The sequence below is a fragment of the Ochotona curzoniae genome, unplaced genomic scaffold (genome assembly GCF_017591425.1).
Source record: "Ochotona curzoniae isolate NIBS_2020 unplaced genomic scaffold, NIBS_Ocur_1.0 scaffold_3835, whole genome shotgun sequence".
Taxonomy (NCBI): Eukaryota; Metazoa; Chordata; class Mammalia; order Lagomorpha; family Ochotonidae; genus Ochotona; species Ochotona curzoniae.
This window is the reverse complement of record NW_024467114.1, coordinates 18,814,965-18,832,644: the sequence shown is the minus strand read 5'-3', so window position 1 is coordinate 18,832,644 and position 17,680 is coordinate 18,814,965. Positions and strand designations below refer to the sequence as shown.

Sequence of the window (17,680 nt, the reverse complement as noted above, 5' to 3'; positions counted from 1 at the left end):
AAGGTACCATATGGATGCTGGTTCTTGTCCTGACTGCTCCACTTCCCATCCTGCTCTCATGGCATTAGGACCCTGCACCCACGAGGGAGACCTGGAAGAAGCTCCCGGTTCCTGACTAAGAATCTGCTCAGCTTTGACTGTTGTGGCCACTTGGGAAGTGAACTAGAATATCAACGATCTTCTCTCTGTCTCTCCTCCTTTCTGAAATTCTGACTTACCAATAATAGTAATAATAATAATAGATCCTTCTCTTTGTCTCTCCCTCTCCCTAAATTTGTCTTTCCAATTAAAAAATAATTAATTTAGATGAATACAAACAATAGGGTCCCAGCACGGTGGCCTAGTGGCTAAGGTCCTCAAATGCACCAGGATCCCATATGGGCGCCGATTCTAATCCCCGAAGCTCCACTTCCCATCCAGCTCCCTGCCTGTGGCCCTGGAAAGAAGTGGAGGACGGCCCAAGGCTTTGGGACGCTGCACCCGCATGGGAGATCCGGAAGAGGCTCCTGGCTTCGGATTGGCTCAGCTCCAGCCGCTGCGGCCGCCCTGCCTGGGGAGTGAATCATCAGACAGAAGATCTTCCTCTCTATCTCTCCCCCTGTATATCCGCCTTTCCAAGAAAAATAAAATAAATCTTTTAAAAAAATGCTTTGGTTTCATCTGAAAGTAAAAGGAGCCTGTTTCCTTTCCAGTACCAAATCATGTAAGAGGTAGAAACAGAGCTCGTGAAACCAGCTGCTTAGGTTCCAGTCTCAGTCCTGTTTCTTGTTAGCTGTTGCAGCTTCAGGAAACTTCCTTAGTGCTCCCTGTCTCTTTTTGCCCCTCTGTCAGGCAGAGATCATTTTTCTGTCACATAAGTGCCTGAGAGCTAAATGACGTAACATATGGAAACCATTACATGGCACACTGTTGGCACTGAGGAAGTGATTATTATTCACTCTAATGTTAATCGTTGGGTGCGTAACTTTGGATAGAAATCTGAAATTAATACATTGGAGCACATTCTTCTAAAGCTGGATACACTTAGGCAATGTGGCAAAAAGGTATAGATAACCATAATGTATTATGAATTAAGGAAGAAGAAATGAGAAGTGTCCTTCGAATGGTTTCAATAGAAAGAAATGCTGAATTGACATATGTGTTGCTCCATAGATATAAATTGTGTAATTTATTAATCAATTTTAAGTGAGAGGAAGAGCTATTTGGAGCTTGACCAAGTAACCAAGGATCTAAATGTGAAGTGAGACTTTTGGTCCAGTGTCACTCCTACCACACCTTGTAGCCTCCATGGAAGGAGCCTGTGTGTCAGAATATCACACATCCTGAGATCTCCATGAACATTCCTCCTATATTCAGACTCACAGTCCATCCATTGCCTTCGCCCCACAAACCCAAAAAAAGTGTACATAAAAATTAAGGATTTGCTGTTTTGAAAAAATAACATATATATGTTATTATATGTAAATATGTTATATTATTTGTATTTGTATATTATATTATATGTAAATTATTATATGTAAATATATGTACAGGGTGAGTTCTTCTATCTGTTTAAAGGATATATATATGTAGAGAGAGCTCTTTTATATCATATCATTTAAAATGCCCACAGACATCTTGTGCTGGGCCAGTGTACCAAGGAAAGTGTCATGACCACAATATCAGGCAAGAGTTTACAAATGTAATGTTGGACCCCAATGACAAGCGACACTGAATGGCATGGTACAGTTGTCAGCCTATGTCTTAACATGGACTTTCAAGTGGATTTTACCAAATTCATGTACACACAGACAAATGTTGACTTTGGAGTTTTTGAAATTTATTTATCTGAAGATGCCTGTTGCAAAAAAAAAAATGACAATTCAAGTAGCAAGAAAGGCTGTTTCAAGATGTGTAACATGGGAGGCTTGCAAGCTGTTTTGCAGTTAAAGGATGCCAAGGGCACATCTAAAGGCTGCACACTGCCCACACCGAGGCTGTGCATGCTGTGTTGGCAGGAGGGGCTGCTGGGCACTGGAGAGAGTAGCGTGACAGCTACCTTAGGCCATTCCTTGTCTCACAGTGTGAAGGCTTACTTGACCACTGCTTTGCAAAACCATTGTGCCATGATGACATAATAGAAAAATACACATGGGTGCTTACATAACCTAAATTCAGAAAGAACACCCAGCTAAATCCTCTGCAGACACTGCCAGAGAGAATAAACAGCATAAAAAGATGAACTCTTTGTACCATCATTGGTTAGGAGCTCTTTGCACACCACAGATGGCTGTTCTTCTAAACATCGAGAAGGTGACGATGGCCAGGTACACAGCACTCTTGACGAGCAGAAGGAGGTACGTGTAGTACGCAGACGTCTGTGTGAGCTGCAGCATCAGGACATCTAGGAGACGTTATTTAATTAGTTTGACTTGCTCTTTTAATAGGATAAGACATTGTTGGGGAGGAAGTCACTGATAGTTACTTTTCACAATCTACCTTGAAGATACCCTAATACCAACTCCCACTCCAGGAAGAGCAAGACAAAGTGGAATTCAGCTTGCAAGTCAAGTTTATCACAACCTCCTCTGCTGAATATACTTAGAACACGGCGCATATCAAAAAGCAAAGCTGAATTTTGAATGACTAAATCCAGTAGAGGAAATATTACTTATACAAACTAGAATTCAGCATTTCTTCATGCAGATTATAACCCTAAGTAATAAGTGGTCATATTCATAACTACTATCCTAAACCCGAGGTTCCTATGTGTAAAACTTTATTATTATTTCATCTTTACAATGGTCCTTGAAGAAAAAATTACTTATCTTCTCATTTTATAAATAAGGAGACTGAAGACACAGCAATACTTTCTCTGATCACATATATTTAATGAGGAGTGCAGCTTAGACTGTAAAGAATAAATTTTCATATATGTTCTTACATCTCCATGTGCAAGTAAGCACCCTGGAGATAGAACAGGTTATGCATAGAGTTGAATTGTTGATCTGCAGCCATCTGAGCCATGGTACCTTGCGCATACAGTGAGCCCTAAAGAAGGGTACAATCTGTGGGAATTTGATGGTGCTCACAGTCGGGTGAGTGGCAGGTCTTAGCAAAAATGTAATATAGAAAATGGAGGAAAGCAGCTAATCAAATTCTCTTGTATGGTATTGAAAGACAAGGCTTTCTCTGAAACATCTCATGGGAGTGAGTGGTGGTGTTATTAGGTGTTGATACTTAATCCTCTTAAATAGTGCAACAAGGACACGATGTCATGAGATGATTAAAGACTACAGTGGTGGACTACCATGCCTACTCACATTGCCACAAAGCCTGGCCACTTCCTGTGTCCATTTGCCTTTCACGTGGTCTGTCTGCATAGAGTTGGAACTCCAGGATCATTAGCCATTGATGTGAAAAGGATCTCCCTGCTCCTGGTCAAGCCAAAGGTTTTACCTTTTTTGCCGGATGTGGCGGTGGATGTCTAGAACTCATCTGATACCGGAAATAAAGGAGAGAGCCAGTGCCTTGTGTTTGTTTAGCATACTTAGTAAGCAAAGGCTATGACTAGTACTGTAGTGGACTGACATGTCCAGATGAGCAGACACAGTGCAGTATGTCTCTCTGTATCCAGACAAAAGGTGTAATCCCAGTGAAACAGCTGAAAATATCCTGAGAGTAGGATGATGCAGTCTCCAACATTGTGCATGCCTACAATGTTGGGAAACACCTCAACAGCAACATGATGGACTTACGACTATTCGTGAAGGACCACCCATTGTAATATTAGAGGGAAAGAACACCTGGGGAGGGAGACAGGAAATTCCAGAGCCTATGGAACTGTATCATAAAACAGCAACAACAACAGAAGACTAGCACTTGGGCTGTGTCTTTTTAATGATCCACCCTATGCTAAACATGTCACATCTGTGCCTTGATCTTTGCCTGAGTGGATGCCATCATTCTCGGGTGGCAGATGATTACTTGCAAAATGGAATCCCCTAACCCATAGTCATACAGGGACATTAAGGGCCCTAGGCCAATGTCTGGTCAGTAGAAGACTGAAGCCAGATGCTTACCCACTCCCCATTATGTATCTATAGTGTCTTGGGTCGTGGCATTTGGAATTCTTGCTCTGTGACTCTTTATTTCACAGGATAAGTAAGAAAGTATATGAACTCTTCATTTGATGGTCTGAATTAAAATTCAGGTATCTAGCTATGTGACATTAGTAAGAGGCACAGTAACTCATTGTCTTTATCTGTAAAAGTATGGGAGGTGACAGAAGGGTGGATCATTGTTCCACTTAAGAGGACTATGAAATTAAACAAGAAAATGCCTCCAGAACACAAGCAAAGGTCTTCTATGTAAAAGGCAGTTAAGTTCCAGTTCATTCTCTTAGCAACTAGCAACATGAAAAAAAAAAGAGAGAAAAAAAAACCCTAATGCCAAAAAAACACACATTAGAAGTAATTTGATGTCTTGCTTTCTTCAATAATATAAAGCAATAGGCACAGAAATGAATGAAGTCTCTGTTGCAATATGTAAGAGCATGGCAGTGTACTTTCTGATGTACAGTCATCTCATTGCCAAATGAGTTCATGTAGGATACTTGTTTTCCTCTTTTACAATAACAGGTTTTTCTACCTTAAGTCAGGGAAGTTTAAAAGTTAGGAAGATTGGGGTAAGTATTACACAACATAGTGTAAAGAGAAACCTCATGAAAGCTTACCTTCAGGGTATCCATCATGAGTTGCATTTCTTTCCGTATCTGGAGTTCCCAATACAGTGCCTGCTACAAAGCACACGGATCATTTAACTCAAAGGAAGTAGTGAGCTGCTTTTAAAATGTGACTCAGTCTCTTCAACATCTGATTTTTTCTGCCTTATGCCAAGGAAAATTAAAAAATTAAAATGACCATGTGAAAAAGAATCATGCTTAGCATGACATGAAAGAAGCTTCCACAAAACCTGCATTTTCATCTTTTCAACCAGCATTCTCACAGTAACTAGGAACGACTCCTCGCAGAAAGGCAGGCATGCTCGGGAATCAGCTGCCACCATATTTGTGTGTTTAGGTATATGTGTCAGCAGGAAGGAGAGGCAGTCATTAAAAATATGGACCTGGTTTCAGAAACAGTGTGAATTTATGTCATTGAGTAGATAAAACTCAGATTTTTTAGTAGATGAAAATGTTGAGAGTCATGAGGAAGATATGTATCTTTCTCTTATCAAAGCAGGAATACTTCCTTAAGGTTAGGGAAGTTTAAAGGTTCATATTATCAAGGAGGAAAAAATATACCACAGCAAGACATAAGGACATGTGTACTTACGTTGTTCATCTCCAACAATATCGGGTTTTCTTTCATTTCCCTTCGCTTCTGATACAGTGCCTGCTGTGAAGAGAGTATTTCATGATGTTTGTTCAAGAGGAAAGTAAACTGAAAAAAGTAGCTATATCGCTGACTTGAAGTTCTGTATCAGAGACAACTTCATCAAGCTGTACATCCATAAGTCTTACATAAAGGATTCTGGCTTAAAGAAATTTCTCATCTAAGCAGAAGAATTACTTAGTAGTTAGTTTAGTGCACGATCCTTGCCTTGCAAACACCAGAATCCTGTATCGGGGCCACCTTGGTTCCCAGCTGCTCCACTTCCCTCCCAGCTCTGTGCTTGTAGCATGGGAAAGCAGCAGATGATGGCCCCAAAGCCTTAGAACCCTGGACCCTCCTGGCAGGACCATGATAACCTCCGGACTCCTGGCTTCTGATCGGCTCAACTCCAGCCACTGTAGCTACTTAGGGAGTAAACAATCGTTCAGAAGATCTTTCTGTCTACTCTTCCCTCTGGAAGTCTGACCTGCCTTTTCATTAAAAACAAATAAATCTTTTTTAGTGCCCCAAGTCATGTACATGATATTTTGAAGTGTGGTTTTGTGATCATGACAAAAATATTAATAAGAGATATTCCCTAACAGTGGTCATTTCTTTGCCAGGCTGTATGTCAAAATGTAGTGTGCATTATTTGTTTATTTGCTGATGTAAGGTGTTTTACAGCAGACTCCATATTGTGAATGAAGAATAATGTTTAAAATATGTAGGTGTCTTACAAAATCGTAATAGTAAATGACAAAGCCAGTATTCAAAGCATAGATCTGAGGGACTAAAACAGTTAGTGTGGAAAGTGACTTATAAAATCGATCTGTAGAAATACATGCAAATAATTTACAGTGGAAAAAATCTCTTCTACCATCTCACCAATTCTGAACGGAGGGTGTTTTATTGTTATCTTTACAGGAGCTCAGCATTTTTGTGCAATTCTTCCTGGGACTAGAACTTCATCAATCACTTTAAACCTTGAGGTGAGAATTATATTTATCTTAGATATTAACAAAAATAAACAAACATTTATACAAAGATAAAAGTAGCTTAAAGTGAATAGAAGGAAATAGTCAACATGAGTTCAATTTCATCTTTTTCTAATAATGTTCTTGTTTATACAAATGTGAGTTTGTAATGAGTATATCCCATGAACTCTTTGAAAATCCCTCAACCAACAAGATGAAACACTTGTCTTCTTGGTAGAATGTTCCTGAAAAACACACACTGTTCTTTTTCTCTAAAAGGTCAAATCATCAACTGTGTAAACATTTTTAGCTTTCTTTTGTATGCTGAATTGCTAATTGCTTTCATATAATATTCTTATTTTCTTCACATAATATTCTAAAACCATTGTGTGATCTTGATATTTTGGATGATGAAACCAAGGCGAAGAAAGCTTAGGTAGAATATCTGTTTTTTCATTGTGTAATCCACTGCCTGTTCCTTTCTAATTCTATGGGAAAATTTCAGGCCATTTATATTACCATCAGAGGTTAGGGTATTTAAGAAAGGCTTGCATCTATTTCTCACTGGAACTTGAAGATAAGGTAGGGCATTCCCTGTAAGTGGGTTTTCCACATACCTTTTTGTATTGCAGGAAAGAGAATCTCTTGATCACGCCCTCCTGCTTTAGTCTCGTGTTTGACAATGCACCTGTGCTCCTTACTGAATGACTTCTGAGGCACAGTTAGCCAGCTGAATTTCATGTATGTGTCTTTAATCTTCATGGTGTTTCCCTGCTGGGATTCCAACACCTTATCGCTGTTCTTCTCTTTCCAGTACACCTGGATGGCATCAGGGAAAAAATTCTCAAGAAGACAGAGATAGGTCCCAGCCTTATGCAGTGTTGTTTCAGCAATGGAAGGGAGGAAAATCGTGGGCTTGGGGGAGAAGTCTCCATCCATACTCTTATCTGTGGAGCAGGGAAATAAAATATTGGAAAGAACTGTTAGAGAAACACAAACATTGCTTGGCTTGGCATTGTCTAGACATAGCAAGAGGAAGACAAGTTGCTTTTGATTTGGTGCCCCTCCCTGGGGCTTGTCCACAAAAGGTGGCTGTTAGCGAGGCAGGAGAGCTCAGGGAACTTTATGATGTCCCTGGCTATGAGGATCTGTGGTCTCTTTTAGATGCTTCCCTGCTCTCACTGGCCACCTGACTCACATTTTCCTCTTCTTCAATTCTGTGCAACTCTACTCCTCAAGTGATTCTAGAAGGTACCTTTTTACCTTATTTCCCAATTGAATCAATGTCAGGAAGAAACTTTTCATCTTTAATGTCAACAATATGTAGTCACTCATTTAAATGGAAACCAGTGCCCGCAAGTATTACAATCTATCAAGCTGACCTTCTATCTTTAAATGTGGCTCCCATGTGCACAGTTCTGAAATTCATTGTATTCTCCTAGTCAGTTTCTAGCGTTATATAAAAATATCCCTTTCACATGTAAGCCACTCCCAAGTTTTTGAGCATTCAATATTTAATCACACATCCCTAAATTATTTAAGATTTTAGAATTTAGAAGGAAAACATTTCCCCCAAACTTCTGTTATTTTTACAAATGATCTTCAGTCATTCTTACCCAATGATTTAGTTGCCAACATTTTGATTTGTTCAAGACCTAAAAACCAATCATATGTTTTACTTTGAAATTTCATTTAGAGATTAAGCATAGGTAAAGATACCCTGGAAAGAGGGAATCCTTGGGCCTAGCAGTGAAGTCACCACTTGCGATGCCCACATTCCATTGGCAGTGCCTGGTTTGAGTTCTGGCTGCTCTGTTCCCAGTCTAGCTTGCTGCTGATGCGCACACTGGGAGTCAGTAAGGGACCCAGGTTGAGTTCCAGACTCCTGGGTGAGGCGTTCCCCAGTCCTGGCTGCTGTGGGCATTTAGGGAGTGAACCAGTGGGTGGAAAATCTCTCTCTGTCTCTCAGTCTGCCCTTCTGTCTCTCTATCTCCAAATAAAATGAAAACAATACAAGATTTTAAAAGACAATAAACCAGGTAGTGTGCATTTCACATTTGCCGTAACGTGCTTTTGCCTGATTCATGAGGGATGTGTATATCTGTCAGCAGCTTAGTACTTTGATTCTCAGCCTTCTTCCACAATCTGTGTCTACCCTGTGTGACTTTTGACATACACTGTTCTACTGTTTCCTTTATCTCAACCTACTGAACCAAGGAACATGTAATTGATGCAGTATTAAAAGTCATAGTTCCAGGGTTTCTTGAAAAATATGTAAGCATACCTCATGTATTTACAAGGCATCTCATTCGGATCTGGAATCTTAACTGGATGGCTGTACATTGGGTCTTAATCTAGTGACTGAAATTATAAATGCTAGAGCTATATCTGATTGGATTCCCATTTAAAACTCCAAAGTAGAAGAACATTTACTGTCATCGCAGACTGTCCAACAATTCACACTGGCTCATTTCTATCTCACAGATGCTCAGTTTATACTATTATCCGTGGTACAGCTTAGGAAGCTGAGGAAAAAAATAAACTCACGAGTTCACCAAGCTCTAATTGGTGGAACGAGAGCTTCAAGAATATCTGATTGCAAAATGCAAACTTTCCATCAAACACAACACAACAATGTGTTTTACAGCCAAACACTTTAATGAAGTCACTATATATAGTATATATCTGCACATTATGGATGTCTTTAGGAATATAAGACTAAATCCTATAATAATATTTATATACTATTGTCTATGTTCTCGTTATTTCATTTGCACTTATCTACTTATAAATTTACTTTCACTTTATTTGAAAGGCAGAAACAAAGAAAGATCTTTCATCTCTAGTTCATTCTCTGAAAGGCTCACTACTGCCAGGGCTGGAAGACCAGGCCCTAGCCAGGGGTCAGGAACTCATCTTGGCTCTCCTATATGGGTAACAGGAACCCAAGCGCTTGAACCCATCATCTGTTGTCTGCTAGAGGGACATTAGCAAGAAGCCTTAATTGGAAGCAGAATAGCCAGGAATTGAATCAGGCATTGCTAGTTAGCAGCCCCCAAAGCATTGCTTCAAAACCTATCATAAGATTTTTGCATCAAATCCCCATCACATTCTTTCTTTTGCCTACAATATAATCATTTTTGTCTTTGCTCCTTGACCTTGTAAAATTTGCATTTTTCTGACACTTACCTGTGACAATAAGCCTTGTTCCAGTACTGAAGAGCTTTACATAAGCATCCCACAGTGATTCAACCTGTATGAAAAACTTCAGACTGTTTAAATCTCCCTGACTTCTTCAAACTGTTGTGGCAATAGGATCACAGGCCAGGTGCTCAAAAGATCTCGGTTCTTGTCCTCATTTAATTTTGCTCATAGAAAATTGTGTGGCTGAGTAAATCAATTTATGTGGTGCTTTATTTTTTTCAAATTAGAGATATGGCTATAAGTCAATTAAACATCATTACCACCACTGGGGTGAAGTCAAAATAAAACAAGATGTGAAAATGTAATTTGATTAACAATGTTATCAAAAGACAAGTTGTTCCTTTATATTGCCATCCTTGTTGTATTAGCAATTTGTGTGAACTGATTGTGTGCTCCAATAGGGCAGGTTTACCTCTTGGACCTAACTGCTCTTCCTACAGAGACCCAGTATTTTGGAGTTGCAGTTGCCTCCATGGCAATACAGCAGGAAGAGTTGTTTCTCTGCCTTGCATTTGCATTCCACTTGGCTCTTTTGTGCCTGGGATTCTCAAAACCATCATCCCAGAAGCCTGTCTTTCACACACTCTGTCTCCAACAGGCTCTAGCACCAGGTCTAGCATCCTGTCTTCTCTGCCCTGTGAAGGCAATCCAAGCGAGCATAGCAGACACCTGATTATGCCCTCAGTGTATGGAAATGCTGCATTTGTATTGTCCAAAACAAACGGCTTTATTCCCAATCCACAGAATGGTATACTGGAAGCCCATGTTTTTATCAGAAAAGTCAACTTCCAACTGACTGGTATCCTGCTCATGCCAAAGTCTGAGTAGGACCTCCTTTCTGGCCCTTCGAGCAGAAAGGCTAGAGAAGTGGCAGGAAACAGGCAAGAAATCCATCATCCACCTGCTCCTTTAGATCACTGAATGGTGCCCACCTGACATGTATGTTGGGTTTTCCCAACTCTGCAAGGCATGGGATGTTAAAATTCCACAACACTAAGGCAATGATAATGTTATACAAAGGGCTTGCTTAATGCCAGCTTTGACCATTTTCACAAATGATGTTGAAAGCAATGCCCCCTTCACTGTATTTTATAACTCCTAAATCACTCATGCACTAGCATCATTTTCTAATTCTATCATAAAAAATCCATTCCTGAAATTTAAGTGCATTTCTTTCCAGTTAATAAAAATTTTATATTCAATGATATTTTACTTTTGAGAATAAAATTTTATTCTATGTGTCTTGCTAGATAACCACATGTTTTTCTTCTCCTTTTTGCAACTTTCTTTTTTTTTCCATTTTTAAATGAATGACCTGACTGTATATTTTGTTTCAGCTCTTCTCAAGTAGAGTTTGGAAACAGTTTAGGTCATTGTTAGTGCATTCATTATACCAAAGTTTTCTGCTTGTAAAAGTGCTCATTTACTTTTATTTAGTTGAGAAGCTGACTGTCAAAAATAAACACACAGGGCCCAGCATCACGGCCCAGTGGCTGAATCTTCTCCTTGCACAGAGCAGATTCCCATATAGGTGCCTGTTCTGGTACCAGCTGCCCCCTTCTTATCCAGTTCCCTGTTGTGGCCTGGGAAAGCAGCAGAGCATGGCTAAAAGCCTTGACACGCTGCACCTGCGTAGGAGACCCAGTAGAATCTCCTGACTTCTGGCTTTGGATCTGCTCAACCCTAGCCTGTTGCGGCCACTTAGGGAGTGAAACAGCAGGTGTAAGATATTTCTGTCTTTCCTTCTTTCTTCAAATTTGCCATTCCATTAGAATAAATAAATCTTAAAAAAAAAAAAGCCTAGAAAAGGACTTTGGCATTTCAGTATATTAAAAAAAAAAACACACAGAAAAACACACAGAAATAAGCTTTTATCAGTTTTTCATTACTAGGATAAAAATAATTTTATCAAGGTACTTACCAGTAGGAATGACTATGAGCCTGGTTCCCTTTCCAAACAGCTTGATCCATCCATCAGTATCACAATGGTGACAACTTTTACAAAAATCTCAGCCTGCTGCTAGGCGTCATGACATGGTGGTAATTTCTTCACACCTTTGTCCTGGTAATCTGGTCTGGGTGAATTTGGAAATCGTTGCGTATAAGTCTTTATGGTGTCTGACAATAAACTCTACAGAAAATTGGCCTCCTACATCCTACATTTTCTCTTTCCACTGGAGGCAGAAATCATTGTAGAGTTCTATCATAAATGCAAGCATAAGAAATAGGGAAGGGAAGAGAGAGGCCACGCTGCCAGACAGCTGCTTTTCTAAATTGCTGGCAAGAGTACTCAGAGAATGAAGCCTGTTTCTTTGGTTTCTCTCTTTCTTTTTTTTTCCTCCTGATTTCCACATTGTACCACTGATGTTGAATCTGCTCAGAAAACACACCAAAGGAAAAGACATTCTGTTCTCACACACAGGGCCTGCCTGTCAGCAATCTGGGAATGTACTTCTGAAAGTAGAAAGCTCTTCAGTAGCTGAAATTGCCCAGGTACCAACACAAGGTAGACGTCTCCAGAATCAGTGAGTGCTTCCTCCAAATCTGGTGAGGTGTCCAGTTGGAAGGGCAGAGCAGAACAGGCCCCGATGACCTCAGTGTCCACTGCAGAGCCCGCTGTCCTGGCTTATGTCCTGCGAGCAGACTTGATCTCTGTCATAAAGGTAAGAGCAGAGCTGCAGGGGGCAGCCCACAGCCAATCTCAGAAGATGGTGGGGGATGAGGGGAGTAGATGAAAATCACATTTGGAAATGATTTTTTAAAATGAGGGTCTGAGTTAGTGTGACTTGGAACTGTTGGTGACCCCTTGCACCCAGGCAGGTGTGAAGGAGGCCCATTCATCTCTGAATCCTTTGGTTTTCCTCATTCTGAGATCACGAGGAAAGTTATTAAAAGTTGCAAGAACTTCCTATATGTCAAAAACCATGAAGGGTTTCTGCAATAAAATGCAAAAGAGAAAGCAGTGAATTATGAAAAATTTTGCTTATCAATACCTTTTTCCTGGGACATGGAATATGTTTCTCTGGAAATACTGTGATAGTAAGGTACAGTGCTATACTATGCATCACTGGAGAAAATCCACACCAGGAACTTAGCAATTTTGAAGAGACTACTCCACATTTCCATGTATTCCTCTTGGCAAAAGTTCATCTTCTCAGATTTGTTCTGTTCTATTTGGTCATGGATTCTTGTGCACTTGCTTAAAAAGCATAGAGGATTAAGAAGGTATGTTTAGGCTATTAAAGGCAAGAAGCTGTTCACTTATTAAAGACTCCCACAGTTAAAATCATTGTGGGTCAGAACGTGAATCAAAACGAACTAAGCCTAACAGAGGTAGGAAGGGCTGATGGATCACAGGTCTAATTTCATCTCTGTCTGCCTAAGCTGAAAGTCTTTCATTTTTAAAAATACATATCAAAACTAAAAACTAGAACATAAACCTTTGAAATAGAGGCAGGAAAAATGAACATATTGATATTATTTGGGGGGACTGACTGTATGAATAACAGTATATACAGAGAAGCTTACAAAAGGGCTGTTACAAGTTAATCAAAAGGTGAATCCTTTGCCTTTCAATACCAGCATGCCATGTGTGCCTTGCTTCATGTCCCAGCTAGTCCCCTTCTGATTCTGCTCCCTGCTAACAGCCTGGGAAAAGCAACAGAGAATGGCCCAAGTCCTTGGAACCCTGCATGCGTATGTGAGACCTGAAGGAAATGCCTAGCTCCTGGTACTTTCCAATAGCCATTGTAGCTATTTGAGGAATGAGTCAGTGGATGGGAGGTCTTTCTCTCTCTCTTTCTTTCACTCTTTCTCTTTCCTCATTGCAAAATCTCATTTTCAATAATATCTGTATCTGTAAATATATATGTGCATAAACATATATATACATATATATGTATATAAAGCTCATAAAGATATATTGGTATACTTCCCAAAAAGCTCATTGTACACATTGTTACACAAATTGAAAATAAAATATTACTACTGGTTTATACTGAAAAATTCAACTGCCAACGAATTAACATCTCTTTCATTCTGTGAAGATACCTAACCGCCCAAGTCCTGAGCCATGCTTCCGAACACAGACTGCTCTGTACAAGTACATTTTCTATGGCTAATTTCTCTCCATGGCCTTAGGAGCAACATGTTGTTCCTTTGCCTTCCCGTGATTAAGAGGCAGTTAGTTTGATATTCAAGTCAAGTCAGGCTATCTATCTCTGCCATACCAATGATGCAGCTTGGACTAGTGGCCCAACCACCTCATTACTTTATTTAAATCTTTGGTATGAAATGCATGAAGAAAAAAAGCAGAATAGGCTGTTAAAGTGAGGTGAGTTAAGGGTGCTGAAATCTGCATAGAATAAAAGCTCTAATAGAGAATCAATCCTCCCCACCACACACACACACACACACACACACACACACACACACACACACATTGGTTTTTTTCGTAAGGGGCAGAATGAAGGATTAACCCCATATGCCACCCTCATCTAACACCCTCTTACTCAGAGTTTTCTTCTGTGGACACCATGTTGGCAGAATCCAATTCCCCTAAATCCCAGGAAAGGAACCTTGCTCTGCCTCCAGTTGCAACCCTGAAACTGTTCAGTGTGGCCTGACAGTTCAGCTCAAAAGGCACGATTCCTGGTCTTCAGCAGATTCATTAAGCTTCAACTCTAAGCTTTCATGTGCTTAACTGAAAATAGGCCAAGGGCTGTTGTGTGACAGAGGGCTCGCTTTGATCCGGGGCAGTAATAGGCAAGATTCCCTGTCACTGTGGTGATAGATCCCTCCGTGATTCCATCACAGCCTTTCCCTGGCCACTGGCTCATGTCTGTAGATGGTGAGTTGATGGAAAGCACAGCAGTCACCTCTCAGTCATCAAGTCATTAGGAAACATAATGTCAAGTGCAGATGGTGAAACCCAGTGCCTGGGTAATGTGAACCGGGAACTGCTGTGTGGGCACATGACATGATGGCTTCCTAGAAAGCCTAGAAAGATCTTCAGAGAAAGCAGGCCTGAGGTTAGAAGGCCAGCCGGGGAGTCGAAGTACTTGCTTGCTTCTCTTGGGAAGGATGTGGTGGGCACAGATCTTGTGCAGAATGTTTTGATAGTTCAAGTACTGTGAGACCAGCCAGCACAGTAGTAAGTGGCTGTATCGTCTTTTTCTAGGAAGTTGATGGTCAGGGTTGAAGAGGAAGTTTGAGAATCCTTTTTCACTGCAACTTTGTTGTGCTTCCCACTGAAACTAGCGTAAACTGGGTTCTTTGTTGAGGCAATCTGAATCAGGTGCTCCAAAGTCTGATTTGGTTTCTGCCTATACCAGTAAATGGTTTCAATGTCAAATGTTGTACTTGATACCTTGCAAAATATTACAGTACTTCTCGTTACTTTTGCAGTTACAGATATCTGTGACTGCTCCACATTTGATAATCCAAGTCCAGCTGTAAGTAAAAGATGAGAATGTACAGTGAAATTCTGAACAGAGAAAAAGAGATATTAAAGAATTGCTTTAGCCACTCCTCTAGACTGAAGCGGCCAGACTGACTCACAAGCCAAGAAGGAGAAGAAGGCAAATGCTTCCAGCGGTGACATCCTGTCTGATGGCCGTGTGTCCTCAGGGCAGGCAGCCAAGTGAGGACCTGGTGGCCAGACGCCTAGGTCAGGGGCAGGAGGGCGGGGCCTCAGTTGAGGGTAGAGAAGGAAGTGGTGCGTCCTGCTGTTGCTTGGGCCTTCAGTGCTGGCTGCAGACAGACTCACTACCAGGCCTCATGTCCACCCGGCACAGCTCAGAGCAGGGTGGTGGGCTCCATGGAGCTCTTTGCATGAATGTGAGCAACTGGGAGGTGCCTTAACTTCCACAGAAATGAGAAGGGTTTCTATCTGCCTAAAAGTAACTTGGTGAACATTTTCTCTAAGTATCATTTTCTATGTTTCGCAAACATTAACTTTTGACATAGAAAATGTGTAACTCATCATTTCTATTTGTTAGACATTTTCCTCCTAAATGATCTTCGTCTTTCTGCTCACTGCAACAATCTCACAGTGTGGATCCTTGTGTTTTTCATTATACACTTAAGCATTATGAGGAGCAGTTCACTGAAACTTTCAATTCATAAGTGGAACATGCTGATTTTAAAATATTCTTACTTTGGGGAGAGAGAGAGAAAAAGAAATAAGCCACTCTTTGCTTCACTTGTGAAATGCCTGCAATAGCCAACGCTGGACCAGGCTGAAGTCAGGAGCTGGGATCTCCATCCAGGCCTCCCTGTGGGTGTTGGGACCCAAGCACTGTGTCGTCCTCTGATGACCTTTGGGGTGCGCACCCCCAGGGATCTGGAGTGGCATGTGGAGCCAGATATCAAACCCCTCCACTCCAGTTTAGGATGCAGGCATCAAGCAGCAGATAAACCACCTCACCAAATGCATGCCTCAGAACATGCTGTTAAGGATGCTCACAGGAGAAACTCAGAGTTTGGCCCAAGATAAAAACTACAATACCCATGAGCCTGTCAGCAAGACCAGCAGCTGCATCTTTTCTACTCAGTCTTTGTCCCTAAGGCAAGGCAGACAGCTCAGGTCTGTCAGGGCAGAAGCAGTTCAAGCAGAGGCCAGCATGCCATGCCATGCCATTTCTGAGGTTTCTGAGTTGTCCTGATAAGCATTAGTCAGATTATAACAACAACACACCAGTCACTTGCAGACAGATATATTTTGGATTCTTTAATTTTTTTGGCCTGTTGCTTTTCCTAATCCAAGATATTTTATCTGTCCCATAGTATGTTTACAGATTGCTCTTCCTAAACACATCCTTTAAAAGGAGTTTTCCAGAGTTCTCTTCTTACTCTCCCTTCTCTGAGTTGTCCCTTCCTGTTCCCAGCTTATCCCAGGGCTGGGGGCTTCTGGAATAGCAACAATGGGGAATATTGTGCCTCCATCTCCATCCCACATTGGTCTCCTGAGCCCCTGTGTTCATATCCACTGGATGACCCAACATCTTCCTCTGCATTCACCAGACATAGGATCTCAAACTGAATGTGTGCAGGCCAGAAGGAATGGCCTCTTTCCCCCAATACAACTTTTCTGTCTCAGGGAACACCAATGATACCCCTCCTTACCCAAGGCAGAAACCTGAGCCCAACATCAGTTCTCCCTTCTAACTAACTCTTCCTATGGGTGCCTATGGATTCTGCCCCTTAAATATTCTACGACTCGCTGATACCTCCAAACCAGCCTTCTCCATACTCCTGGTCATGCCTTTTCCACCTTTCTACCCTCACACCACAGGAACCTCTCAACAAATCACTGTCCTGCTTACAGTTCTTCCTCCCCACCTTTCCACTGTCAGCTGCACTTCTTCTAGAACTGCATAACTCACTTCCAGAATCATTGGAGGTTTTCCTATCTGCCCTGCTGCAGAACCCACTCTCTTTGGGCTATGCCTATTCACACTTGACTCAGTCCAGTCACTGTTTCTCCAAGGGACCATGCATCCATGGAACATCAGGAATGAATGTGTGTTGTTCTCTCAGTTGTTTGTTTAATTACTTTAAGAAAAAAACAAAGTGTCAATATCATTCTTTAGATAATAGGAAAGGAAACGATCTAACCGCAGGCATACATGACTTTGTACCCTAAAGTTGAACTATCTTTTTTTTTCCTAATAATCTTAGTTGATTAGGGTACAAAGGGTCAAGGTCTACAGGAAAGTGGGTAATACCATTGTTTCCACACTAATATCATCTTTTTTTCCCCATGTATCTGGGGTCAGGGAAGAAATAGACGGAAAAGCCCTACCCAGCTTCCCACCCATACCAGGTTGTTTAATTACTTCTAAAGATCTTATTTATGTGAAAGGTAGAGTTGCAGAGGGCGGGGGGATGGAGATGGAGGGAGGAAAGGATGGAAAGAGGAGAGATCTTCCAGTGATATCTTCCATCATACGGATGATTCCATAGATGTCCCTGCCCCAGTGCTGGGCTGGTACACGCCAAACGTAGAAGCCAGGAACTTCATCATCTGGGTCTCCCTCATGGTGGCATCCTCCAGTACGTTCTTAGGCACATTAGCAGGAAGCTGGATTGGAAGTCAGGTACCCAGAGCTTGAATTGGTGCCTAGTTCGGGTGCTGGTGTTGCAGGT

At 41.2% G+C, this 17,680-nt stretch overlaps 1 long non-coding RNA gene and 1 gene segment (V, D, J or C); one reads left to right on the top strand and one right to left on the bottom strand.

Moving 5' to 3' along the window:
• Window positions 1–1,498: 1,498 nt before the first annotated feature.
• LOC121145713 overlaps window positions 1,499–17,680 on the bottom strand; it is a 30,559-nt gene continuing 14,377 nt past the window's right edge. Inside the window, 5 exon segments of the C gene segment in view lie at window positions 1,499–2,383; window positions 4,715–4,774; window positions 5,316–5,375; window positions 6,946–7,275; window positions 11,454–11,507. Of these exon segments, the coding sequence occupies window positions 2,235–2,383; window positions 4,715–4,774; window positions 5,316–5,375; window positions 6,946–7,275; window positions 11,454–11,507 (653 nt within the window).
• Window positions 5,814–17,680, top strand: part of LOC121145720 — a 31,515-nt gene continuing 19,648 nt past the window's right edge. Inside the window, exon 1 of the long non-coding RNA XR_005882073.1 lies at window positions 5,814–6,343. This is a non-coding gene — a long non-coding RNA (uncharacterized LOC121145720). The remainder of the gene's footprint in view (window positions 6,344–17,680) is intronic.